Below are 27,840 nucleotides of genomic sequence, written 5' to 3'. Positions count from 1 at the left end.
AGGGAAGGAAAAAACATAAGCACCCTATAAATCTGCTTTACATTTTCCTGCAGAGTAAATAGTAGACTTTTATTTATTTGAACAACAAAGATAAATACAAACTAGAAAAACATTGTCCAACTAGGTCAATTTTCCTTTAGCAGGTAGCTTAAAATGTGCCTCTAAATGCAGTACTATTTATTCAAACATTCAAAGTTAATTAGTAGGGACACCTGGGTGGCTCAGCTGGTTAAGCATCCAACTCTTAATTTCAGCTCAGATTATGATCTCAGGGTCATGAGATCAAGCCCTGCATTGACTCCACGCTAGGCATGGAGCCTGCTTAAGATTCTTTCTTGTCCTTTCCCTCTGCCCCTCCCTGGCTTCTCTCTCTAAAAAGCAAACAAACAAAAGAAAAGCTAATTAGTAAAGAGCTCTGATGTAAACTTTGTTAGTCAAAGTTTGTTTTTTTTTTTCTTTTTAAGATTTTATTTATTCATGAGAGAGACACAGAGAGAGGTAGAGACACAGGCAGAGGGAGAAGCAAGCTCCATGCAGAAAGCCTGACGTGGGACTCGATCCTGGGTCTCCAGGATCACGCCCCAGGCTGAAGGCGGCACTAAATTGCTGAGCCACCAGGGCTGCCCATAGTTTTTCAATTTCAGTATAAAAATGCATAGAGCATAAAATGAAGTCTTATATTTCAAACCTGTGATCAAGGTTCTTAATGTATTACCGTTTTGAAAAGCCCTGGTGCTTAACCATTTTGTCTAGCTTATTTTAAAAATCGGGATCATGTACATAATTGTTCTTAGTTTTTATTTTTTTTTGCACAGAATCTTAGAACTTTAAGACTTCTTATAGATTATAGTCACATTAGCACTCACAAAAGAACTTTCTTAACTTTTTCTAGTTTCTTGACTTTTTCATCTAGTCAATAAAGTAATGTAAGGTGATTAGCTGATTACTGTGAAGAGCAAAGTTTAAGACTTGTCTATGAGAATATATAATCCAGTGGAATCTAGGTGTGTCATCTCCATGCCTTTATATGCACCTTCAGTGCTCTTTCTTTGTCCCTCTTATACATCTGGCACCCTAATCCTTAGCCTTCAAGGCATAGCCAAAGCCTCCATGAAGCTTTCCCTCACCTCCCTGTGCCTTTTAGGGTAGTGGTTCTCCAACCTTGGGCACTCAGTGAATGTTCTTTAAAATGGTAATGAAAGGGGGGCCTGGGGTGGCTCATGGTTGAGCATCTGCCTTTGGCTTAGGTCATGATCCCAGGATCCTGGGATCGAGTCCCACATCAGGCTTCCCGCAGGGAGCCTCCTGTTCCCTCTGCCTATGTCTCTACCTCTCTCTGTGTGTGTCTCATGAATAAATAAATCTTTAAAAAAAATAAAATAGTAATGGAAGGATGCTGAGGAATGTAGGTAAGAATGATTCCCTGTCCCTAGGTTGCTCACAGATGATTAATACCCAGTGTAATGAGTCCCAGAATGGAAGGATTCTCTGGGTATTGTGGAAACTCAGGGGAGGGAGGAGTTGGGGAAATGTGAACAGGGAGGTGGGGTAAGGGGTATATAGGAGACATTTGACAAGAGGTTTAAAAACCTGGGAGTTAGGCAGGGGTACCTGAGTCAGGTAAAGATATTTGGAAGAAGGTGTTCCATGCAGAGCAGCCCTGTGTGCATTGCCCTGGAGGTGTGAAAGGCTCAGGCTGAGGGAAGGGTTAGATGATGTGTGGGGCCAAGGTGGACGAGGCTAAGCCACTTGTGGGGACACAGTGGCAGGTCAGGCCAAGTAGGTACTTGCACCTTGGAATACAGTCACTTGGACCTTGCAGACCATGCTTAAGAGTTGGGACTTTGTTCTGTATTCGGTAGAGGGTTTTTTTTTTTTTTAAAGAAAAATCGATCTGATCTTCCCAAGGGTCAGGAAAGTAGAGAAATCGCTTCTTTCTGGATATGCACAGCCTTTTTGACCCCCTGATGGCCGGAATGAGTTGCTCTTCACATCCTTTCCTGTCCAGCTCCCTGGAACATCAGGGAAGGCATTGTGCCAGGGAGCAGTGGCTCCCTGGAAGCTTCTCCACAGGGGGCATCTCTTCCCATCACTGGTGTGGGAGCTCTTCTTTTCTATTCCTTTGAGGGCTCCTCTGCCTTTACCTGAGACTTCACCTGTAGTGGTAGTTATGGTCATGCCCATCACTTCTCACCTCACAGAATCTAGAGCATGGTCTATAATGAGGAGGGAACCGTTCTCAGCTCTCTGCTGGCCCTCCAGCTCTGACTTCTCCCTTCTCTGTGTCCCTCCTCTGCCTCCACACACTCACTCTCTCTTCAACCATCCTCACTGTTTAGTTTGCACCCCTCCTCCACCCTGAGATTTGCCTGGCTTCCTGCTCACCAAGCCCAAATGCTGCTGTCAGGCCTGGTTCCTCTCATTCTTTGACTTTATTGACAAGTTTCTTTTTCTTTTTTAAAAAATATTTTATTTATTTATTCATGAGAGAGACAGAGAGTGAGAGGCAGAGACACAGGCAGAGGGAGAAGCAGACTCCATGCTTAAAAACAAAAACAAAACAAAAACCCCCACAGGTTTCAGGGCCCTATCCATTTGAGAGAGAGAAAGAGAAAGGGAGAAAGTCAGTAGGGAGGGGCAGAGGGAGAGGGAGAAAGAATCTGGAGCAGACTCTGCACTGAGTGCAGAGCCCATCCCGGGACTCAGTCCTGCAACCTCAATCAAGACCATGACCTGAGCTGAAACTAAGAGTCTGGATGCTTAACTCAGCCACACAGATACCCCTGGAGTCTGCATTTTAAACAAGCATCTTCCCCCTCAAGTGATCATATTCTCATTGAAATCTGAATGTCTGGTTTAAAGGTCAAGGTTATAAATGCATTTTATCTGCTGAGCATCAAGTGTCTTCTAGATGAGGCCTGGGAGGTGAGCTGGATTGCTGTCCATCCCTTCTCACCTGCAGGGCAGATGGGACATGGATGGAGGCCATGGCTTTTGTGACGTGATTGCGAGGGGAGCATAGAGGAGGTGGGGCCGGTCACAGTGAAATGGGTGGACAGATAGATAAAGCTTGCTAAGTAGAGATGGGCAGAGCATTAAGAGAGGGACATTGGGAGGCTCTCAGGGAGGGGGAGCCAATGTGAGCAAGGCACGGAGGTGAGAAATCCAGAGTGGGGAATGACAAGGAGTCTGGGTTGCTGGATGGAAATACATGAGGGGAAGCAGAAGATAACAGACTCTGGTCATGAGGGTTTGAATGCCATGCCGAGGAATGCTGACTTCCTGCCTTAGAGATGCTTCTGAGGAGACTGGAGTGTGGGCCTCTGTGTGCACCTGTCACCTGCAGGGCTTGCTGTTCCCTCTCTGTGTTGAGGATGTCTCTCAGGAGTGGAGGTGATGGGAAGGGCTTCCTGGGGAGGGCTCTGGGAACCCTGGTGCTCAGGATCAAGCTCTAAAACCCTTCCGTCCATGTTTGATGTGGGAGGGTATCTTCTTGTTTCAAAGTTCTGTGCTTTTTTAAAATTTTTTTTAAAGATTTTATTTATCCACGAGAGAGACACACACACACACAGAGGTAAAGACACAGGCAGAGGGAGAAGCAGGCTCCATGCAGGGAGCCTGACGTGGACTCGATCCCAGGTCTCCAGGATCACGCCCTGGGCTGAAGGTGGCGCTAAACCGCTGAGCCACCCGGGCTGCCCCAAAGTTCTGTGCTTTTAAAAATATTTTCATGCTCCTGTGAGTTTGCTGGAGAACCTGGGATGGTGTGTGTATGTGTCCCCCCCTTCATCTTGCCTCACAGTTTCCCCAGTTGTGTGTGTGTGTGTGTGTGTGTGTGTGTGTGTGTGTGTGTGTGTACACCTCGGTAATTGTGCAGATACTGTTTTACCTATCCTTTCTTCCTCATTGCTACCACTGCTGTCACCTTCCTAGTGTGAGGGAAATGGAGGGGGAGGTAATGCAGGACATTCGGATACATTTGGATGTGCTTTTACAACCCACTAGCTGAGAAAACAGTAGCCTGCTTAATAACCCTGCACCTCCCCAGGTTGGGTGGGGCCTCGGCACCTGTATTCTCCACATGCTCCCAGGGGCACTTGCTGATGTTGATGTGGCTATTAATTTGGAACCATCTGCCCAGATAACCCAATCACTTTGTTCTTTCACCCAGGGATTAGGGGCCCATGAATTCCTCAGCAGGAGTGGGGGTTTTCGAACTTGAGAATGACGACTCCTTCCTCCACTTTGATCAGTAGAGAGGAGACTACCGTACAGAGAAGAGAGTTGGCTGAGGGATGTTCCCCTAGGTCTGCAGTGTGTGGTGGGTGTGCGTTGCCAGAGCCTGAGTCTAACAGAATGCTCATTAAGACCCACAGCAAGTTAGGGCCTGTCAGTAGTGAGTACTCTTTGCTGTTTTCTACAGAAAATTCACTTTAAAACCTGATTTGCCTTCAAATACCCTGATTTGCCATTCTAATTAGGCCCTGGAGTTGGGCTTTGTGGGCAGGCTGGTGGCACCCTCTGTGCATCCCGATTCCGTGAACCTCTAGGGAGACACTTGAAGTGAAATTCTTTGAACACATCAAAAGAAAGCCAACACAAACAAACAAAAATCCCAGTGATTCCCAAACCCAAAAAATTTGGCGTGTCCAATTTCAAAGTTCCTACCCCCAATTCACTTTAAGGTTGGTATAATCCTGCCTTGTGATACGAAGTGAGGAAAGAGGATTTCACACTTTAAGAGGGGAGGATATCAGGGTTGGGGGCTCTGGCAGGTGAGGGTGTCCAGCCCTCTTCAGAGTTGGTAATTCAGAGACCAGACTGTTTGGGAGAAGGCACTGGGTGGAAGCCTGGAAGCCTCAGCCCCAGGCTGACTGGACTCCGGCTCTCCTGGGTGCTGGCGTCTCTGATCAACGTTGCCCACCTTTCCTGTCTGGCAGCCTGAGGGCTGTGGGAGACAATAGTAGCAGTGTCCCGTGTGGAGAGTGAGGGTGGCACCGCCAAGGGTTCCTGCTGCCCCCATGAGGAGGACGGGGGAAAGGGAGGAACTTCCCCACAGTGGAGGTCTAGCTCCCCCTAAATGAGTATAGGGAACCTGGCTGGCTCCTGTCTGAGGCTTGCTCAGTGAGCAGACTGGGATTGCCAGTCAGGGAATGCTTTTTTTTCCTTAAAAATAAAACCAAAAGTACCAGTGACCTAAATGAGAGAGCAAGGCAGTGATGTCCTTTGAGGCCAGAGAGTGAAAGTAGGAGACTTTGTAGGACTTTTGTTCCCAGTCAGGTCCTTACTGGGCCGATGGTCCAGCCTTTTCCTACACCTAGATCCCCGATTCCTTTGAAATTGCCTCTTAGTAATAGCCTTTTTATTCTGGTACTATGTCTTCTTCCCTTCAGATCTGCTATCTGTAGGGCCCCCAGCCCCTTTCCCTCTGTCCCCTCGCAGCCCTTCACCTCCAGAGAGTGCCAGATACTCCTGACCAAAGATTTTATTCTGTTCCCTGCTTAGTAACCTTATGGAGATTCCATTTATTTAGCTGATAAAGTCCAATGACCTATCAGGCTTATAGCCATCCATCTAACACTTACCCTGTACTACAGGACTCTGTGAAGTTCCTGGGTACAGAAATATAGTGACAGAAAGAGGTACAAATCTTAAAGAACCCCCAGGTTGCTGGAGAAAGCAGGTAACAGTCAAGTACAGGAGCAAGTATGGTGGGCTGTGGGATAAGAGGGGAGGGGCATCTGGGCTGGATCTGTTAATGGTCATTCATAGTGTAAGATGGGAACACATTAGGTGCTGGAATGAAACCTACTGATTTTGAGTAGGAGGAGGGATAATGATAGTGATGCTTTTAAAACAGACCTACTTCAAATTAAGCTTGTTTAAAAGTATTAACTCTTATTTCAGTACCTGGGTGGCACAGTCAGTTAAGTGTCTGACTCTTGATTTTATTTTATTTTATTTTATTTTATTTTTTTATTTTTTAAAAAAATTTTATTTATTTATGAGAGACAGAGAGAGAGAGAGAGGCAGAGACACAGGCAGATAGAGAAGCAGGCTCCATGCAGGGAGCCCGATGTGGGACGCGATCCCGGATCCCAGGATCATACCCTGGGTGGAAGGCAGATGCCCAACCACTGAGCCACCAGGTATCCCCATGATTCTTGGTTTTAGCTCAGGTCATGATCACAGGGTTGGGAGATCCAGTTCCCCCCATGTTGGGCTCTACACTATGCAGAGTCAGCTTGAGATTCTCTCTCCCCCTGTCCTTCTGCCCCTTCCTCCCATGTGCTCACTTGCTCTCTCTAAAATAAATCTTAAAAAAAAAAAATTATTAACTCTTCTGAGTCTCAGCTTCCTCATCTGTAAATTGGATAAGGCATAATAATAGCACCAGCCTCATAGGATCATTGTTAAGGATTAGATGAGATAACGAATATTTGTGGAACATAGTAACTGTTCAATAAATATTGGCTATTGTAATTATTATCAAAGTCAGAGAAAAAACTTTCTCCGGGATCCCTGGAGCGGAAGTCACTGAAAATACAGAGAAAAACATCTCCAACAATTTGCTCAGCATGAATTCTCCAGGTCTTATAAGCCTGTCTGTTGCAACATGCTTCAGCATCAGTGAAAGGAATAACACCAGGAGTGCAATTTGGTGAAAGATGTCTGCTGGATGAAGAGTAACACAGTTTGTCAAGTGTGGGTTTTGCATGTTGGATTTTTTTTTTTAAAGAAGAGACATTTTAATACTTGCAAGATAGGTTGGTACAGCCATTCCCTAAGTGAGGCCATATCAGAATTGCCTGGGAAATGTCTTAAAAATACAGATCCTGGGGTCCTGCTTTTCTCCCTTCCCCTAAACTCATCCAGTATATCTGGACAGGGCCTGGAAATCTGTATTTTAAATAAGTGCCTTCAGACAATTCTGTTTTGCAGCTCAGTTAGGGAACCTAGGACAGGGCTCTGAGGCCAAGTACTGGGCTTAGCTTCTCCAGGTACTGTCTATGTCTGCCTAAGTGACCTGCTGGTTACTAGGCCTTCTGAGCCCCAGGCTTGTCAGATGTGCATATCTGACAAGATGAAGAATGAGAGCACTTGTATGTGGGCTCTGTAAATGTAAAAGATTATCATTTCTACTAATTCATTACGACAGTCTCTTCCTCTCAATCCCACTTCTTCCCCTAACAATTTAATCAGAGTTACCACTGCACACATTTATCTGTTAAGCCTATGGTTGCTTTTCTCATAAGATTTAATGTTGTAAAATAAGGAGCAAGAGCCTGTGCTTTGACCCAACAGCAAATTTCTTTTTTTCCTGTTAACGGCCTCTGATTCTGAGCTCGGGTCTGTCTGCAAATATTCTTCAATCAAGTGGTTGGAGAGACTATGCCAGGCGTTTATGATTAAGGATTTGAAAGCTTGAGGTCTCTGCTGTGCTGAAAGGTAGCTGCTAGCTACATGTGGCTATTGAGCACTTGAAGTTCGGCTAGTCTGGCTTGAGATGTGCTTCCAATTTGACATCTCAGATCTGAAAGACTTAATGAAAAGAATGTAAAATATATCAACGATTTTTATACTGGTTCATTTTGAAAATGATAATATTTTGGAAATATTGAGTTAAAGTATATTATCTCTAAAAACAATTTCACTAGTTTTTTACCTTTATTATTAAATTATTAAATTATTATTATATATATTATATAATATATACATATATATTATATAATATATAAATTATTAAAAATTTTTTATTTATTAGTGAACACGAAAACAGGGGAGGAGAAGGGGGGAGAGGGAGAGAGAGAGACAGAGAGAGAGAGAGAGACACTCCCCACTGAGCAGGAAGCCCAGCTAAAGCAGGGCTTGATCCTGGAACTGAGCAGAAGGCAGGCAGTTAACTGACTGAGCCACCCAGGTGACCCTGTTTTTACCTTTTTTAATGTGGCTACTAGAAAGTTTTAAATTGTGTATGCGGCTTGTGTTGTATTTCACCAGGCAGTACTGCTTTCCAGTTTAAGTCAATTTTGGGGACCAGTTCAAAAAGTTTGCAGTGTTTCCTCTGTTTGCAAATTCAAAACGTGAGTTTTACATTCAAAATGGACATATAGAGCAGTTATTCCAAATCATTTAACTTGACCTTGAATGTTTTGAAGTGTTGTTTTTGCTTTTTTTTTTTTTTTTTTGAATTGGAGATTTCATGAAATTGGGTCCAAAGGGCATTTGTGGCTCATCTACTCTATTTTAAGAGTCTTCTAACATCTCTAGGAGGGGCAAGAAGAAAGCCTAAGTAGAGAAATGGCTTTGCTCAGATTATATTTTTATTGTGGAACTGCAAAGCCCAGAAGACAGCAGTGTATAGTGGACGCTGCCGTTCGTTTTTTAACTGTGGGCTTGGAAACTGCTGTGATACAGCCACGAAAGCACTGCTTACCCTTTTTCTAATCATTTTTGGCCTCCCCCTGGCCCTCTGCTTTCTCTCTCTCTTCCCCTGATGTGGTTTTGTGATTACAGTGTGTGAGACTCAGCCAGGCACTCAGTGGTGAGGTTGAGAAAAACACATTTAGTAACAGCCAAATTGGCATGGGCACTGGTCACTGACTTCTCTCTCTAAATGGCAGCATTCCTGGGAATTCAGAGCATTTTCTTCATCTCTGAAGTGGCAATGCTAAAAGCTCTTGTGTCTACCTCATGGTGGAATTATGAGAAATAAAAAGGCAAAATAAAAAGGACATTAGGTGCAGAAATAGTTGATAGTAAAAGTCTAGCTTCTCTGCCATTAACTGTTTCTGTGACAAACAGTCTCTCTTCTGTAAGTCTCAGATCTTTCTCCTGCTATAAACTAAGGAAATAGAATGGCTCAATATAGTTAAAAGGGTACAAATCTGACCCCAGATTGATTTCTAGTTCTGCTGTCTATGGGCTGTGTGACCTTAGGAAACATACTTGACCTCTCTGTGCTTCATTTTCCTCATCTGTAAAATGGGTAATAGAACCTCTTGTGAGGTTAATCGAGCTAATAGAACCTGTAAGATTCTTAGAAAAGCACCTAGAAGATAGTAAACACTCACTGAACATTGGATTCATTCAGTCTGCAATATATTCCGAGTGTCTTTTATGTGCTAGGTGCTGTTCTAAGCACTGGGCACAGCAGTAAAAAAAGCACTTAAAATCCCTGTGAGAGAGGTACTTTTAGAGGAGGAATTCCAAGTGTATTTATTAATTATAATTACCAGAGTAAACCACTGTCTTAGGAGCCTTCACAGACTGTGCTGCTTCATTTTATTTACTGGATTTTGACACTAAGATTTTTTTCTTAAGAGTTCTATTGGTGAAACAAAACAAAGCAAATGCAAAACCTTGGGTTTTATTCCTAGCTTACCTGATACCATGTGACCTTGGGCAAGTTATATTAATTTCTGAGGCTTCGGGATCCCTGGGTGGCTCAGCGGCTTGGCGCCTGCCTTTGGCCCAGGGCGCGATCCCGGGATCGAGTCCCGCATCGGGCTCCCTGCATGGAGTCTGCTTCTCCCTCTGCCTGTGTCTCTGCCTCTCTCTCTATGTCTATCATGAATAAATAAATAAAATCTTAAAAATAAATAAACTATGCAAAAAAAAAATTTCTTTTTTTTTTTTTTTAAATTTTTTTTTTTTTTTTAATTTTATTTATGATAGTCACACACAGAGAGAGAGAGAGGCAGAGACATAGGCAGAAGGAGAAGCAGGCTCCATGCACTGGGAGCCCGACGTGGGATTCGATCCCGGGTCTCCAGGATCGCGCCCTGGGCCAAAGGCAGGCGCCAAACCGCTGCGCCACCCAGGGATCCCAAAAAAAAAAAATTTCTGAGGCTTCATTTTCTCACGTAGAAAAAAAGTTAACAAGTATTATCTTACTCAAAGGAGAGTATGAGCTTTCAATGTATTTTTTTTGAGCTTTCAATGTATTAAGTGAGATAATACCTGTAAAGCTTTTAGCATATGCTTGACTCCTAGTAAGTGTTCTATAAAGGTTAAATATTATTGCCATTGCTTCCAGTTGTAGAGATTCTGGATATCAGTGGTTCTAAATGAAAAGATCCTCAGGCTGGTGGAAGGTAAATTGACTCTTGTTCTCCTGTGGTGCCCACTCTGTAAGTGAGGTTGTTCAGGATGCCTTGGAAACTGTATTCTTTTTCAGAGAAAAACAACAGATCCAGAATTTCAGTAGAGCTGCCCAAAGATGCAGTAAAGCGTCTTTGAGCAGTAGTGAGTCACTCATCATTGGTGATGTCTAAGCTGGGCCACCAGTAGGCAGGGATGGGCCTTGTCGTCATGAGCTCTGAGGTTTGGAGGGTTGGTTTGGTTGTCAACATATGATCCAACTGTGTAAGGAAGCCCTAGGGAGGGTCACCTGATTATCCCAACACCTTGCAGTGCTCATTTCTAAAGGGCAACTGGTGAGCTCGGAGGCATTCTGACCCACCCAGCCAGGTGGGGCATTTGCTGGGACAGACTTCGCTCTAGTATTTTCCTTCTCCTGAGTATAGTTATTTCTTGGAGGCAGGTGCTAGGGTTGAGTTGGAGAGAGGCGGGTCATGCTACTGTTTATCCAGAGAGTAGAGGGCACCTGGTCTTGGTGCCACAACTGTCCTTCAACTCCCTTCTCTGGGGATGGAGTGAACGGAGATGACTTCAGAGCCAGGTGGCCAGTGGAGGGGCATGCCTGTGTCTGGACCACTCAGCCAGCCCTGGGGAGCCGCAACCAGCTTTTAATTTTGGTCTCAATCACTCCTCCACCCTAAACTTACCTACAGGGAGTGAAAAAACAAAGGCAGGCACTTGTTTGCTGGATTCACTTACTCTTCTCTTTAAAAAAAAAAAAAGAAAAAGATAATTATTAAAAAAAAAAAAAACAGAACAAAACGCTTGTTATATCAGGCAGTTTATTTGGTGGTTTTTTTTTTTTGGTTTATTTGGTTTTATTTTATTTTATTTTATAAATTTTTTATTGGTGTTCAATTTGCCAACATATAGAATAACACCCAGTGCTCATCCCATCAAGTGCCCACCTCAGTGCCCATCACCCAGTCACCCCCACCCCCCGCCCACCTCCCCTTCCACCACTTCTAGTTCGTTTTCCAGAGTTAGGAGTCTTTCATGTTCTGTCTCCCTTTCTGACACTTCCCACTCATTTTTTCTCCTTTCCCCTTTATTCCCTTTCACTATTTTTTATATTCCCCAAATGAATGAAACCATACAATGTTTGTCCTTCTCCGATTGACTTATTTCCCTCAGCATAATACCCTCCAGTTCCATCCACGTCGAAGCAAGTGGTGGGTATTTGTCATTTCTAATGACTGAATAATATTCCATTGTATACATAAACCACATCTTCTTTATCCATTCATCTTTCGATGGACACCGAGGCGCCTTCCACAGTTTGGCTATTGTGGACATTGCTGCTAGAAACATCGGGGTGCAGGTGTCCCAGCGTTTCATTGCATCTGTATCTTAGGGGTAAATCCCCAGCAGTGCAATTGCTGGGTTGTAGGGCAGATCTATTTTTAACTCTTTGAGGAACCTCCACACAGTTTTCCAGAGTGGCTGCACCCGTTCACATTCCCACCAACAGTGCAGGAGGGTTCCCCTTTCTCCGCATCCTCTCCAACATTTGTGGTTTCCTGCTTTGTTAATTTTCCCCATTCTCACTGGTGTGAGGTGGTATCTCATTGTGGTTTTTTTTTTTTTTTTTTTCATTGTGGTTTTGATTTGTATTTCCCTGATGGCAAGTGATGTGGAGCATTTTCTCATGTGCTTGTTGGCCATGTCTATGTCTTCCTCTGTGAGATTTCTGTTCATGTCTTTTGCCCATTTCATGATTGGATTGTTTGTTTCTTTGCTGTTGAGCTTAATAAGTTCAACTAATATTCGACAAAGGAGGAAAGACTATCCACTGGAAAAAAAACAGTCTCTTCAATAAATGGTGCTGGGAAAATTGGACTTCACATGCAGAAGAATGAAACTAGAACATTCTCCTACACCCTACACAAAGATAAACTCAAAATGGATGAAAGATCTTAATGTGAGACAAGAGTCCATCAAAATCCTAGAGGAGAACACACGCAACACCCTTTTTGAACTTGGCCACAGTAACTTCTTGCAAGATTCATCCATGAAGGCAAGAGAAACAAAAGCAAAAATGAACTATTGGGACTTCATCAAGATAAGAAGCTTTTGCACAGCAAAAGAAACAGTCAACAAAACTAAAAGACAACCTACAGAATGGGAGAAGATATTTGCAAATGACGTATCAGATAAAGGGCTAGTTTCCAAGATCTATAAAGAACTTATTAAACTCAGCGGTTTATTTGGTTTTAAAAGATGTTTCCTGAACATCTGCTGGTACAAAGCACCTGCTAGCCACCAGAGGGCGGAAGAGAAAAGATATCCTTTTCCGTGCATCTTTCCCAAAAGTAACCCAGTTCTTCCAGTTTGCTGTGTGCCAGGTACTGTGCTAGGACCCGGAGATACAAAGCTCAGAAGACACAGTGGTCCTTCTCTTCGAAGCTCTAGCACAGCAGGGGAGACAAGCTTTGAGTCAATAATTTTAAGGTCCTGGTTGTTCATCAGGGGTGAGGGGTGGTGACAGACCCAGTCAGTCTGAATGGTGGCTCTTCCCTAGCTTTCTTGTTCCAGGTCCTGGTGGCCCTGGCTTGGGTTTGGCCAACCTGAGACAATTGTCTGCTCTCCTGGGTTGCTGACTCGCTCCCTGTGGTGATGTCTGGGTTTCACTATATCCTAGGTGTCAGTGAAATGTAACTGGTTTTTGTCACTCCCCCCTGGTCAGATACCTATGTCCAGGCAACTCAGGGAAATCCCCTGGGCCCCACACACCTTGGCTATGCCGGCGCAGCCTTTCCTCCTTCGTAATCTTTGCTGCAAACCAGGAATCCTCTGGCTCGTAATAGAAGAAAGGCCTGGAGGGATAAGAGGGACATGGGGATGTGTGTTGCCAAGCTAGCTGTTCTGGAGAAATATGAGAAGAGAAAAAAAGGGGGGGGGAGTGGCTTTGAATGAACTGCTTTATGAGAGGGACTTAAAAAAATAGACTTTACTTTTTTGAGCAGTTTTGGGTTCTCAGCAAAATTGAGCAGAATTCACCCTTCCATACATACCCTGTATCCCCCGTATATCCACAGCCTCCCCCCAATATCAGCACCCCCTACCAGAGTGGCACATTTGTTACAATTGATGAGCCTACACTGACACGTCATTACGACCCCAAGTCCATGGTTTACATTAGGATTTACTCTTGGTGTGAATTCTGTGGGGTTGGACACATGTATAGTGACTTTTAAATTGCATCTGTAGGGATCCCTGGGTGGCGCAGTGGTTTGGCACCTGCCTTTGACCCAGGGCGCGATCCTGGAGACCTGGGATCGAATCCTACATCGGGCTCCTGATGCATGGAGCCTGCTTCTCCCTCTGCCTGTGTCTCTGCTCTCTCTCTCTTTCTCTGTGTGACTATCATAAAATAAATAAAAAAAAATTAAAAAAAAATAAATTGCATCTGTAGACCTAGATTTTGTTTAGTGCTTAGTGTTCCCTAAACTTCAGGCATTGCCAGCTTTAGGCATTCTTGTCCACCTCTGCATTTTTGCAATAGCCATGTATTTTTCTTTAAATGGACACACTTAAAACCACTAAAGTGAATTTAAAGAAATAATTTCATATTCATTTTTTATTAACCTTCATAACTCTTATTGATGTCATGTATGACTATTATTTATAGTATTTATGTATTTTTTCAAATGTTCTTGCCACACGCTGCCTTGGGCACCCTTGGGTATCTGCTCCATTCTTAGGGAGAGTACCCAAGAAGTTAATGAGTGGACTTTCAGGAGTCCTTGAGTCTCCTCAAACTGCCCAAAATTGTATTTATGTATTTCTGTTCTGAGTGAGATAGTTCGAAGTTTTCATTGTATAAAAGGACCCAATAAGAACAACAGCATCTCAATCGGCAGTTCTTGGAATTATGTCTAATTATCCACAAAGATTTTATCTTCCCAGGAAGAGGAATGGAGTTTTCTATGAGAAACGGGCCTTTTACTCACAAAACATCCTACTTTTCTAATAGTGCAGATAAATGGCACATTGAGAATCAGTAACAGCTCATCTCACCTCTCCTCATCTCTGTTCTGTTTTCAACCTTCAGCATGTGAACATTAGTTCATTGCAAGAGGAGAATGACTGTTTTCTGATCCAAAAATCATGAAGGATGGCCTGATGAGGGATTTGTATGTGTATACCATGCCTTTCAGAGGTATTAGGGGAATACTTCAGTTATATATTTAATGAGTTGTCTTTATTAAACAGAGAAAATTGTTTAAAAAAAAAGTGGGGGTAGGGAGAGAAGGGAGCTCCTATGCTGAAATATCCAGAATATAGGTTCACTGTAAATATAGGTCAGTGAATGTTTCAGGGAAAAAAATGAGCTAAGGGAAAGCTGCTTGTTAGGACAGAAATATAACATGATAAAGTGGCTCTGGGAAAAAGCACCACTGTGCTAGATCACACTATCACAAGGAACGCACTGCTTGTACAAAAGTGCACCAAGCCACATGTCTTCTTCTGCCTCTGGGGTAACATACCAGGCAGGGATACAGAGGGTACTCTGTTAGTTCTTTCCAGCTCAACCCCTTAGCCTTAGAAAGAGTATTAATAAGTCTTTGTGTCCTGCTTCTACCCAAGATCCATGAACACTAGATGCAATGATAAAATAGAAATAAGAATTTGAAATCAGGATCAGGGAAAATGTAAGAGGAAGAAGACAAACTGAGGGGGTTGGGGAGAATATAAATATTCATGCAATAAGGGTTTGGATTAGTGTTGAGCTTCACATTTGACCTAGAGCTTCCCGGCAGCCAAAACAAGAAGGGAACAGTAGGTTTTCTGGATTTCACTGTTGGGAAGAACATCCTACTCATTAAGAGGAAGCCAAGAGCATCCTAGTTTGTCCCTTTAAGTTAAATATCTTATGTAGAGCCCACCGTGGGTGTGGAGAACAAGATCCTCTTCAGCTTTCCTCTTTGTCTTTACTAAGCTCTCATTATCTTGCAGCTCCTCAGACTGGGCCAATTTCCTCATTTTAGGTGGCCGTCTTACAGATGGCCATGCACCTCTCCTGTATGTACTCATCACAGATGTACATTTACATCCACTCATGTGTTTAATAAGAAGACGAGCTTTCAAAATAGACTCTAAGCCTCATGATGCCAGGGCCATATTATCCTCATTCTTGACATAATCTTGGCACACTGTAAGATCTCAGTAAATGCTTTTTGAACAAATGAATAAGGCAAAAGCAGTCAGGGATTTTATTTTAATTAATTTATTTATTCTAAGATTTTATTTATTCATGAGAGACAGAGAGAGAGAGAGAGAGGTGCAGAGACACAGGCAGAGGGAGAAGCAGGCTCATGCAGGGAGTCTGATGTGGGACTCGATCCCGGGTCTTCAGGATCAGGCCCTGGGCTGAAGGAGGCACTAAACCGCTGAGCCACCTGAGCTGCCCGCAGTCAGGGATTTTATGTGGCTGATTCTTGTACCTCTCACAGAAAATTGAGGCCCTTTCAAGGTTGCAAACTATCTTTTGTCCAGAGAGCTTGATCACCATGGTGCCCCAGACGTCCTCAAGTTCTTTTTACTCCACGGTGCCCTTCAGGGATTATTAATAATACAACTCCAGTGTATTGTGCACCTGCTGTAAGTCCAGTCTTATACTAGGCACTTGATACATGTTGCTTGCAGTCCTACCAAGTGAGGGAAACCGAGGTTTGGGGAAGGAATCAAACTAGCCCAAGGTCAGAGAGCTGGTAAAAGTCGGGATGTTGGTCTGACTTCAGAGGCACGCTCTTTCCTTTCTGTCTGCTGCGTCTGAGCCTGAGCCACAAGTGTCTGTGTGAGTTACGGGTTCTTATCTCTTGGCAATTAGAGCTGCACAGCCAGGGTATTTCTGGCATAGGCCATTGCTGCTTTCTGACAGCTGTTACATTCCAATCTCTCTTGAGTTTGGGGAAGGAAGGCCCACACCTGGGGTTGGCAAAGGCAGCCTCAGATCTCATTTTCCCTGGTTTTTACACACAGAGAATATGTTTATTGCTCTTGTCACATAGTCTCCTGAAGTACAGGTGAATTAAGGTTGAATATTATTTTCATAAAAGTCATTAGGGAGAAGGGGAGAGGAGATGCACAGTTCTGTTGTCTCAAGGAATAATTGGATTTGCCCAATGATTGGTAGAGTGCAGGTGGGAAATGACAACATGCCGGGAAGTACATTTGACAGTGCATTTGATTCCAGATTTGTCAGGCATGTATTTTTAAAGACTTTGTGCCTGTTGTCATTATTTTAATAGAGACCTAATTTTTAGAATGGAGTTCATTATTACATTAAACTTTCTCTATTCACCAGGGTTGGCAAATTGAATAGTCTCATGGCTCAGTGTTGCCACCTACCGTGTTCTGCATGGAGTGTCAATCTTCAAAAACCAGGAAGGCAATAAAACACATTTCAAACTACAACAAGGCATAATTTGATCTGTCTGTTCTTCTACAAGGTTGCAAGTCCTCAGGGTGAACATTATAAGCATCTGTCATCACTGCATGCTCTCGAGTGCCAAGACACTGGTTCCAGTGACTTCTGGTGATAAAAAATGTTAGTCAAAAATACCACTTTTCCTTTGCTCCCTTGAGAATGAGCCCCCTCAAAAACATTTGCTGCCTGCACATGGGGATCTGAATAATTGCTACATTCAGGTTTATGTTAGAAGGAGTGTTCCCAAAGAAGGCACTTAAGGGGATGTTTGTAATGCGATGAGGCTTTTGGTTCTATCTTTGGCCCACTAGTCTCAGTAAGGATTTTGGCTCATGTCAGTGATTTGGAAAACCTAATAATTTTTATGTCTCCAAAGTTGTGTTCCCAGGCTGCTGGCTATTTCATATTCTTAAGCTTGTTCCTGCATTTTAGGAGGACACCAGAGAATAGCAGTAGGCACTGTTCATGCCTTTACCTCCCCCATGTCAAGAAAGCATTGAGATTCCAACTTTGTAGATAGATTTAGATTGAGTCTTATTCCGATTTCCTTCAGTGGCTTTGACAGTTTCTTGTTTGGAAGATAAAGCATCACAGTATTGAACTGGCATCCTGTTGTTCCCAGTTTTAATGGTAAGAGCCACAAAATCATCTGTACCTATATACAGGATATAAGATTTCACCCCCTTCCCCCCATATATTATTGTTTAGACAATTAGGGACAGAAAAATATGAAAAATGCAGGTGTTAATTTTTACTAGACTATTTTTTAGCATAAGGAGATCAGATATTTTAAGTGTTTTATTTATTAATTCAGATATTTTTCCCCCTAACCTCCAATTGATATCCACAATAAACAGACTTTATGAAATTTGTAGATCTGTAAGTTTAATATCCAAGAATGTCAAGACTGTGCACTGTTTGTCTGTTTATCTATTGCTTTATCCGGTTCCACAGTGGATTCAAGGCTGCTTATGGCAAAGGGATAAAATACAAATAAAAATATAAAATAATCAGCAGAAGCCAGAGTTGAGTATAAATTATGTTAGGATATTTAAGCCTAAGGAGAAAGAACACCCTGGGTCTATTTCTGTTAAACTAAAAAGCCATTTCATTGGACAAGTTGATGTAGCCATTTTTTTTTTTTTAAAGCTACTTGGAAGTGGGTCTCAGTTTGGAAAGCTCTGTGTAAACATGGGCTGCCTTATGTTTCTGACATTTCAGCTGAACTTTAAAAGTTGCCATTTTTTTTCTTTCTTCCAACCTCTACCTGACCTCTAATGCACACACCCATTTCCTCTGAGCCAAGGAGGTGTGAATACCGAAGGTATTTTATCAAACGAGGTTGCTGTTTTTCTGGAAATGCTGTAGCCAGGACGCCAGCCAGCCAGCCGGGAATTTGGGAAGCCTGAATGTGGGAGGCTTATTTTGGAAACTCTTTCATTATCATCACACTCAGGCCCTTGTGAGCAGTTGCAGGGACTCACTCACACCCGGATGGGCTTCAGTGATAGGAGGGCTGGAAAAAAAATGTTGCAGTGGAAGGGAGGGGGTCAGGAGTCCCCTTCTCACAAGCCAGCAGGATGCCCCATAACCTTCCCTCCACAGCTCCTATTTCCAGCCTGTCCTCCTGGACCTCCAGGCTCTGTGGGTTACTTGGAGGAGTCTGGCTCCCAGGGAGCTGGTTCAGAGAATAGGGCTGGGATGCAGACTTTCCTGGACCACAGAAGGGCTGGGCAGGCTGCTTTCTGCCTCAGAGCAAGTTGTAAGCTTGTGTTGAGATACCAGCTGTGCTCTTGCTTGTTACAACCAACCAGAAAGGTCTGTAGCTGAGAGAGCCCTCTTCCCCCACCCATACAAACACACAGGCACTAAGGAGTCATGTTGTGATGGGATTCCCAAGTGGAGACTGCCATACCTCACTGCCTTTGGGATTTCTCCCTTGGATGTCTAATAGACTCGTTGGACCTAAGGTGTCCAAAATAGAGTTCTCAATCCGTTTTCCTGTTTCCTCTCCCTTTGGATTTGATCCCCCCCACCCCCCGCCCCCGGGCTTAATCATCTCAGGAAATTGCACTGGCATCCACTCTAGCTCATACCAAAAACTTGGGAGTCTTCTTTGCTTTTCTCTTTCCTTCACCTCTGTCATAAATCCTGTCACTGGTGGAATTGGCTATTGCCACCAAGACATTTTGCACAGCTGATTCCCCCTCAGCATTTACACCATTGTTGTCTTGTCAGCTACCACCCTCTCTTGCTTGTAAGGTTGAAAGACTCCTGCAGTGGTCTTTTTACCTAGCCTTTCTGGTTTTCCTCACTTCTTTTCAAGGCATACGAGTGGCATTGGAATCAGATCATCTGGGTTTGTATATTGGATCCTCCACTTACTGGGATGGGCAAGTCAGTCTCCTGTACCTGTCATCTGTAAAATTGGGATAATAATGATACGAGTTTTCATGAGGGTTAAAGATCATACATATAAAGTTCTTTGGGTAGTTCAGAGCACATTGTTTAAACACTAAGGAAATGTTAGGTTTTTATTTATTATTCTCAATCCCCAGGCCATTCTCTTTATAAATGCTACAGAAGTCTTTTTGGAAAGCAAATTAGATCATACCTCTTCCATGGTCCAGTCTTTTAACCCCTTCCATGGCTTTCTGTTGCTTTTGGAAGAGAATCCAAATTCCTAGCAGGTATTACATAGCCCTCCTTCATCTTTGCTATCTGATTCCTCAGTTTCTTCTCTTATTGTCCTTCCCATTGGTCACTGATGTCCAGCCTCACTATTCACCTTCTGTCCCAGGAATAAACTTTGTTGCCGCCTATTCTTATGCCTAAAATGCTCTTCCCCTAGATCTTAGGCATTTTACTTTTACATACCCCGAACCCCTATATCATTCCATCGTATCACTGTTTCATTTATTTAAAAGACATTTATTTATTTATTTATTTATTGCTCACATATGAGCAAGGGAAGCAGAGAGGGAGAGAATCTCAGGCAGACTCTGCACTGAGTGTGGAGCCAATGTGGGGCTTTATTTCACCACCCTGAAATCATGACCTGAGCTAAAATCAAGAGTTGGTCACTTAAGTGACTGAGCCACCCAGGCACTCCTATTTCCTTTTCTTAATAATATGCATCCATCTCTGAAATTATCTATTTAATATCTATATTTTTGTCCCCCTGTCTCTTTCATCACTACTGTGTCTTCTGTGCCTGCAATGCCTTATTTATAAAAGGCCCTAATAAATGTTTAGCCATTGAATGAGTGATGGCCACTATTTATTTAGTATCTACTATATCCCATTCATTTACACAATTATTGTAATTATTTCATCCTCATTACAATAGTATGGGGGTGGGGATTTTTAATCCCATTTTAGGGCTGAAGAAATAGTGGCTCAGGGAAGAAAATAGTTGGTAAGTGGGTGAGCCGACATTTTAACTGAGTTCATGGTGTTTTTAGGTGATAACACTAGTGAATTCAGAGAGTTCATTCCCGGCTTACGAGTACAAAGTGAGACCTGACAGGTATCAAGAGTACACTATACTCATCCTTTTAAAAGATAACAGTTTGAGTGTTTCCTATGTGCTAAGTGCTTCTGTGTATTTTCCTTGTTGTGGCATTCTTTTTTGAAAAAAAAAATTTATTTATTCATGAGAGACACAGAGGGAGAGAGAGAGGCAGAGACGTAGGCAGAGGGAGAAGCAGGTTCCATGCAGGAAGCCCAATGTGGGACTCCATCCCAGGACCCTGGGATCACGCCCTGAGCCAAAAGCTCAACTGCTGAGCTACCCAGGCGTCCCACTGTTGTGGCATTCTTTATCATGCCCTAATTTTGTTGTAATTTTGTTGAGGCTTCACAAGAGGTATTAATTGGATTCATTCAGATTAAATTTTGAATTGATTCAAGTCTGCTTGGGTGATGCCTGCTGGAAGTCGAGGGGAGACAGGTATTAGGCACTCCTAGCTTTTTAGCATCAGGTATCTCAAAGTGTGGCCTCCAGAATACACATAGCCAGATCACCTGGGGTGCTTCTCCTGGAATCTGTTTTTAAACAATCACTTAGAGGTTTTTCTGATTAAAATGGATATATGAAGAAGATCTCAGGTTATAGAGATGAGTTCTAGCTAATTAGATGTTTTGTAATTTGGTTTTCCTGATTTAACAAAATCTATAAAGCTGTACATTTAGTTATTCATTTTATCAAACTCCTTTGGGTGGCTTATTTAGGTCTCTGACTAAGGAGCAAGTGGTCCTCCTCCCCCAACTTTCCCCTGCATCTTAATGGTCCTTAGGCTCCCAAATCTCGAGTCCAAGTTGGCTTCCTTGGTCAGAATTTTCAAAATGTCCTGCTTAGGTGAAATAGAGTGCCTTATTTCTGTCCCTGAGATTTTGGCTGTGGGGGGCTGGTCTGTTCTCGAGGGGACTGAGTAGTTGTACAATGGTGAACCTTCTGATATGTCTGTCTTTGTTAAAAGTTATTTTTTAAAATTGGGTTTGTTTTTATTCCTTCCCAGAAACAATTCTGGAATGATCAAAATTCCTAGTCCTTAATGTCTGATCTTTCCTCCCCTCCACTCACTCTCTAAACAAAGGCCTTGTGTTTAATAGACACCATAACAGTAAAATTAGCTTTATTAGACTCTAGGTGAACTTAAAATGTAACCTAATGGCAGCTCTCTCTGACTTGTCATGTATTTTATTTTGAGCAGACACCATGGGTAGTGGCCCTGACTGGTAGGCGATTAAATGATTATTGCTCATTGAAGTGGCTAAATAACATAGGCATCCTTCATCTTTAGATCCTGCCCTGGTGGCTTTTGCCCATTGTGTTTGGAGAAACCTGGCCCCCACCTTGGAGTTTTTATCTCAGCTGCCTTCTGTCTTTGACTTCAGAGCTCCCTGTGCCCCTGGAGAAGTCAGCATCTTTGTCTTTTCCACCTCCACTCCCACATCTGATGTGTGTGCGTGCGTCCCAGCTTCTTGGAAAGCATGAAAGGTGAGGCAGGTTGCAGTTTACCAGCCTTGTGTCACAGGACCCACAACTAGCCAGCTCCCTCCTTCCCTAAAAGTCCCAGAATATATTTCATTAAGTAATAACACCCTACACTGACAGTGCTGTTCACTTTGTCTCTTTATTAGGCTATTTCGTAGAGGTGAATCTGAGGCACAGATCACCCAACTAGTTACTGGCTGAAAGCAGTCTGACTTATGGCCTGTTCTTTTTCTACTGGTCCTTACCGGTGTTCTTGGGGGCACCACCAGGTCTTTGAAAAGCAGACTCAACAGTTTTTAGTCCTGAGGACCAAGGGTATGTGCTTTACATGTTCTCAGCTTATTTATTTGATAGAATTTCCTGGGTAGAGGACAGCTCCATTAGCGGTCATGGCTGCTTCACTTCAGACCCTTTAGTCTAAGCTTCTAAGCATCATTATAAGCGCAGCCTAGGAGGTAAATGTAAAAATAATCTTCTTGCCAGGTTTTCTTGCATGGTATCCTAGCGACGATGTACTGTCTGTCCTTGCGTGTTGGGGCACCGACTGGGGCAGAATCAGCGCTTGCAGAGGAGAGAGATGTAAAGGGCATGGTCAGTCACCCTCTTAAAGTCAAAGCCTAGATTCTTGTTATCTTTTGGAGAGTTTTTAACTCACTTATTTTTAGGCAACATTTTATTTTCTGATTAAAAATATGTTTCTTGTCAGACAACTTGGAAAACAGAAAATCCTAAGGAAGGAAATAAAAATCAACTGTAATTCTAATGTTGTTAATATTTTGGTAAATATCCTCCCAGTCATCGTTTTTGCTTTCATACAGTGATTAGGTTCTAAATTCAGAATGTAAGGGGAAAAAAATCTCATAAAGTCAGAATTACTCTAAACCACCCTGGACAGTAATTTTTATGCTCTCTAAAGTTTGGAAACCACTGATCTAGACTCAAGGACAACTGAAAAATCTATATGAAATGAAAAATCTGGGAGAAAAAAAAAACCCATCTACCTTTGTAAGTTTATTATCAAATCCTTAATGGTGAGTAGATGGTAGTGGAGAACTGAATTGTGTTCCTGCCTGCCTGTAAGGTTTATTTCATTCTGTTTTAATATTAAGCTTTTGTAAGTTATGGGTTAATAGATTTACTTGTGAGGAGATATGCTATAGTGGCATCACATCTTGCTCCGGGTGTTAGGTTCTGAGTCAATCAGTGAAGAAAACATAGTGCAGCTCCACCATAGGTACTTAACCACCCTGCTCCCAAACTCACACACATGTGCACACACACACACACACACAAATTGGGATCATTTGTTTTATAACATTTGTTTAATTCAACAGTAAATATTCCATATAGCATTTTAAAGTTGCATGTGTATATGCAATTGTAAAGATGCTTATTAACCAATCTCTTGTACAGTTTATTTCCAATTATTTGTTCTAAAAATGGTGAAGTGAACATCCTTGTGGATAAATCTTTGTGTTCATCCATAATTATGTCTTGAGGATAAATTCTTAGCTGTGGAATTGATGGTTCAAAGGATATGAACATTTTTAAGTCTTTTAATTCATCGCTCAGTTGTCCCCAGGAACATTGTATGCTTCCATCAAAGTGTCTGTTTCCCAGTATCACTGGAGATTATCATTCAGAAGAGTTTTCTACAGCACGCCTTTCTTTTCTTTTCTTTTCTTTTCTTTTCTTTTCTTTTCTTTTCTTTTCCTTTCTTTTCTTTTCTTTTTTTTCTTTTCTTTTCTTTCTTTTTTCTTTTTTGGATGACCCAGGGCTTCTCTTCATTGCGTGGTCAATTTATCCTGGAAAGAATAAACAAAATGAGGCTACAGATGATAAGTGCTGGTGGGCAGGTTCATGCAAGGGAGGGAAAGGGACAGATAACTGGGAAAGGGTGAGCTTGGAGACCATTTCTTTACTCTTGCCTCCAAGTCTTCAGTAGATATCTAAGGAGAGAATTTTAATATTTAAAGGGCATATATAGTTTTAAAAATTTTTAATTAACATATAGTGTATTATTAGTTTCAGAGGTAGTTCAGTGATTCATCAGTTGCATAGAACGCCCAGTGCTCATTAAATCACGTGCCCTCCTTAATGCCCATCACCCAGTTATCCCATCCTCCTACATCCCCCTCCCCTCCTGCAACCCTTTGTTTGCTATGATTAAGGATCTCTTATTGTTTGTCTCCCTGTCTGATTTCAACTTATTTTATTTTTCCCTCCTTTCCCCTATGATCCTCTTTTATTTCTTAAATCCCACATGAGTGAAATTATATAATTGGCTTTCTCTGATTGACTTATTTAGCTTAGCATAATCCCCTCCAGTTCCATCCATGTTGTTGCAAATGGTAAGATTTCATTTTTTGATGGCTGAGTAATATTCCATTGTGTGTGTGTGTGTGTGTGTGTGTGTGTGTGTACCCCATCTTCTTTATCCATTCATCTGTCAATGGACATCTGTACTCTTTCCATATTTTGGCTATTGCAGAAGGACATATGTAGTTTTAAAAGCATATTTAATATCTTAATTTTTGATTTGGAAAATGATTTGATGTCTTGTCATTATAGATGCTACAGGACAGTAATGATATTTATAAATTTATCCAAAAGGGAATATGGTTTTTAAAAGATAAATGGAGGGACTCCTGGTGGCTCAGCGGTTGAGCGTCTGCCTTCTATGATCCTGGGGTCTGGATCAAGTCCTCATCGGGCTCCCCGCAGGGAGCCTGCTTCTCCCTCTGCCTACATCTCTGCCTTTTTCTCTGAGTCTCTTGTGAATTCGTAAATAAAATCTTTAAAAAAAAATGGAGAAACACTGTCTTAATCTAGCACTTCACCTTACAGAAACTGAAACCAGAGAGTAAAAAGGATTTCTGTAGAGCTGCACAGCAAATTGATGATAGAGTTGAAGCTAGACGTAAAGGCTCTCGACTGCCTATTCAGAGTTCTTTTGTTGAGTTTGGTCATCATGGTCTAGGAGACGAAAAGCAGTTATAGGGTCCTCTTTGGATAGGTGGCCAGGCTTTCTTCCAGAGCCTATGAGCTGCCCCATACCCCTCCTGGGCGAAGATCCAGGTGTTTCCAGCATGGCAGTTCACTTCTGCTTGAACATCTCCACCTGTGACTAGAGTGAACTTGCACTTTGATAACCAAGGTTTTTGCCTGAACTTTCCTTCTTCCCCTTCCATAACTTCTAACTTCTCTTCATGCCTCAGTGTCTCAAATGCCACTTCCTCAGGGAAGTCTTTCTTGACTGCCAAGATAGTTTAGGGTCCCTGTGTGCATTCCCATAGCACCTCTTACCTTTAATACCCTTGTCACAATTATAATTTGCGCTGTACTTAATATCTCTCTCCCTGACTGGGCTATATGTTCTGTGACTGTTGAATGTTGTTTATGTTCTGTTGCTCCTGGCCCAAGCATTAGTAAATGCTTGAATGTTTGATTATTTGGATGGATGCTAATGTGTGAAGTGGAAGTGTGTGTGGTTGCTGGGCGGTGCTGCTTCTGATTGCCTGCAGAATCAGAACTGTCCCTTATGGCCAAGGGCATTGAGACTTGAAGAGAAAAAGGAGACTCCTTGTTAGGCTGCTAGTATAGAGACAAGCCAGAGGGTATGGATTGCTTTGCTGGGTTCCCTATAGAAGCCTCCGGATGATGGGGTCAGTAACCTAATCCAACCGAGCATTCATTCCTGGCTTGTCAGAATCAGTCCCAGCAATTTAGGTAGGGGTGGTTGGAGAGAAGCCTCCTTGAGTCATTCTGGGGAAGATACTTCAAGGTCAGGGCTCTCCTTGGCGGGGAGGAAACAGCAACTCGGGTCACCTGCAGCCTGGTCTTCACAGTCGATGGGCACTTGCAGCAGCGGCTGTGAGGTCTGCTGGGGGCTGGCTGGGCGCCAGAGCAGCGCCGCTGTTAGGCGGCAGGTCCTGCCCCTCCGCCGCTTTCCCTCCCCCGCCTCCGTCTCCCTCCCCGCTCGCGCTTGCAGCATCCTCTGCAAGGAGGGGATGTGCTGCGCTCGGACGCGCGGTCCTGGCGGCGCAGCGGCACTCGGGGCGCGCTCGGGACCGCCGGGGTCCGCCGTCTGGCGCTGCGCCACGTGCCTGGATCCGCGCTGATGTCAAGTGGGTTTGGGCGCTCGGGGAAGGCCCAGGCGAGGACGAGGAGGGCGCGCGATGCGCTGCTGACCGGTGGCCGGCCCCGGCTGGAGGAGCGGGCGCATGGAGCGGGGGCGCTGCCCGCCCGGGGACGCACCCCCCGCCGCCCTGGGGGGCTGGCGGGGACCAACGCGGGGGGCCTGCAGGTGTGTCCGCGCGCCACAACTTTCGGGGGGCTGCGGGCTGTGGGGCCGGCAGGGCGCGGGGGGCTGCGCGGGGGGTGCATGGGGGCTGCATGGGAGTGCATGGGGGCTGCATGGGGGGGTGCGTGGGGGCTGCATGGGGGGTGCATGGGGGGTGCTTGGGGGGTGCTTCCGTGCCTGGGCGCTGCTGGCGTGATGAGAGCGGGTTCGTCCCGGCCGGCCCTCCGCGTGGGAGCTGCAGCTCGCCGCGGGAGTTTCGGGGAGAGAATTTCTGGGGCGGGCACCCGGCTGGGGGTTACTCATCGGGAAGGGCATCGAGGGAGCTGCCTTGTTTTGAGAATTGGGTCTCCAAGTACAGCCTCCGTTCATGGTAACAGGATGATTAGCCCTCAGCAGAGAGCTCGGCTTCCTGGCTTCCAGAAATCGGCGGTGGTTGGGGGCACCCATCGGTCGGGGGTGCGGGAGGGGGGAGTGGGCAGAGGCGATTTTTTCCTCCTCCTTTCTAACCGCCCCCCCCCCCCCAACTCCCGTTGCTGGGAGCCAGCTAAGGGGGAGGCAAGGGGTCAGCTCCTCAGCGTTTGACAGGTCTGGTTTCAGACACACCTTCCCAGAGGAATGCGGAGGCTTTGTTCCAGGCGCCCGTCCCAGCCCCGAGCCCAGAAGCTTGCGGGCTTGGGGCCGGGGCTCCGGTGCCATTACTCATCTTTTATGGCAACGCCGGCAAGCTCCCGGGTAGGCAAGTTAATTATTAATGTGTCTATGCTGGAAATGAGATTTGGTGGGTTGCAGGTTTTTCTTTCCCTTTTTTGGCATTGGCACTGAGGTTTAAGCCCAAGGAATTGCAGCCAGTTTGCAGAGAAGGATGCTGGTATTTCCCCAGTGATCTACACTTGGGAGGAAGGGATCCCCTTCCCTGCCAGTGGGACAGCACCATCACCCTTCTAGAGCAGAGAGGGAGCAGCTGTTTTTTTTTTTTTTCCCCCCTTCCTACTTTGGAACCAGCCTCTACCTTTCCTCCTTTGCTTTCTGAAACCAACCACACGCCCACCCCTTGTCCCAGGGCAGCTTCCTGATGAAGCTTCCAGGCTAGGTGTGTGAGACATGGGTCCTCTGCTGACCACCTGAAGTTTTCTGGAAAGGCCTGCCTTACCCCAGCCCTAGTACCTGAAAATCTGCACTTGCTCAACAAGTGCCTCTGGGTGTCTTTTCAGGCCCCTGATCTGTAGGACTATGGATGGAGGCAAGAGGGTCCACCCGGTGGTCACCTGACCTGTCTCTCCCAGTGCCCTCCGTGCCTACTGGAAGGAGGAGGTCAAGGTGGGGAAGAGCTGAGGGCGGGATGTGGTTCCTCTCTCAAGAGGGTTTCAGTTTCTCTCCTCCTTGGCTAGGGAAAGGTGGATTCTAAGACTGGTTAGTCTCGCAAGGTATTTCGGGTGGGCCCCTACTGAGTGGGAATGGAAGAGCCCAGGCTTAAATCAAGGGCTGTGGATGGGGCTTGGCTTTGGGGGAGGTAGGTTGGAGGGGGCTGGTTGGAGGCAAGCCTGAAGAGATTTTGCCCCATCTGGGGCCTATGGAGAGTTGCCAAACTCAGCCCTCCTGGCAGCATTGTGCTTTAAAGACCTGGGAAACCGTTTTTTTTCTTGTCAGCTGAGGCTGGAGTACTTAGCCTTATAAACTGAGGGGTTGATGGATCTGTAGTTAGTGTGATGAGAAGATAAGCATATCTTGGCAGTTGATGCTCTTAGGAGTGTAAGAGGGGCTGGGCTTTCTGGGGCTAGGTGTAGGGAGGGGGATGGGCTTAGGGGGTTGAAAAGTGAGTAAAGGGAGTGGGTTTATTGGGGGCATGGAGTGCAGGGAAGGAGATCTTAGCTCTGATTGTAGGCTGTGCATTGTGTCAGAGGTTCTCTGAGACAGGCTGCCGGAGTACCCCACATTCCTCTCCTCAATTTTCTGTTCCCTGCT

The 27,840-nt window shown here is 44.3% G+C and overlaps 1 protein-coding gene across 17 annotated transcripts in view; it reads left to right on the top strand.

The window, feature by feature from the left end:
- Window positions 1–27,840, top strand: part of PLEKHA7 (pleckstrin homology domain containing A7) — a 219,632-nt gene that overhangs the window by 55,400 nt on the left and 136,392 nt on the right. Inside the window, exon 1 of one of the 17 annotated variants that reach the window (XM_035703790.2) lies at window positions 25,630–25,881. The exons of the other annotated variants lie outside the window; for them this stretch is intronic. Within the exon in view, the coding sequence (XP_035559683.1) occupies window positions 25,799–25,881 (83 nt within the window). The 5' untranslated portion in view covers window positions 25,630–25,798. Of the gene's footprint in view, window positions 1–25,629; window positions 25,882–27,840 lie in introns of those variants that run through there. 17 annotated transcript variants of the gene reach the window in all.

This window comes from Canis lupus, chromosome 21 (assembly GCF_003254725.2).
Source record: "Canis lupus dingo isolate Sandy chromosome 21, ASM325472v2, whole genome shotgun sequence".
Classification (NCBI taxonomy): domain Eukaryota; kingdom Metazoa; phylum Chordata; class Mammalia; order Carnivora; family Canidae; genus Canis; species Canis lupus.
Note: the sequence above shows the minus strand (reverse complement) of the source record. Positions and strands in the feature narration are given on the sequence as shown.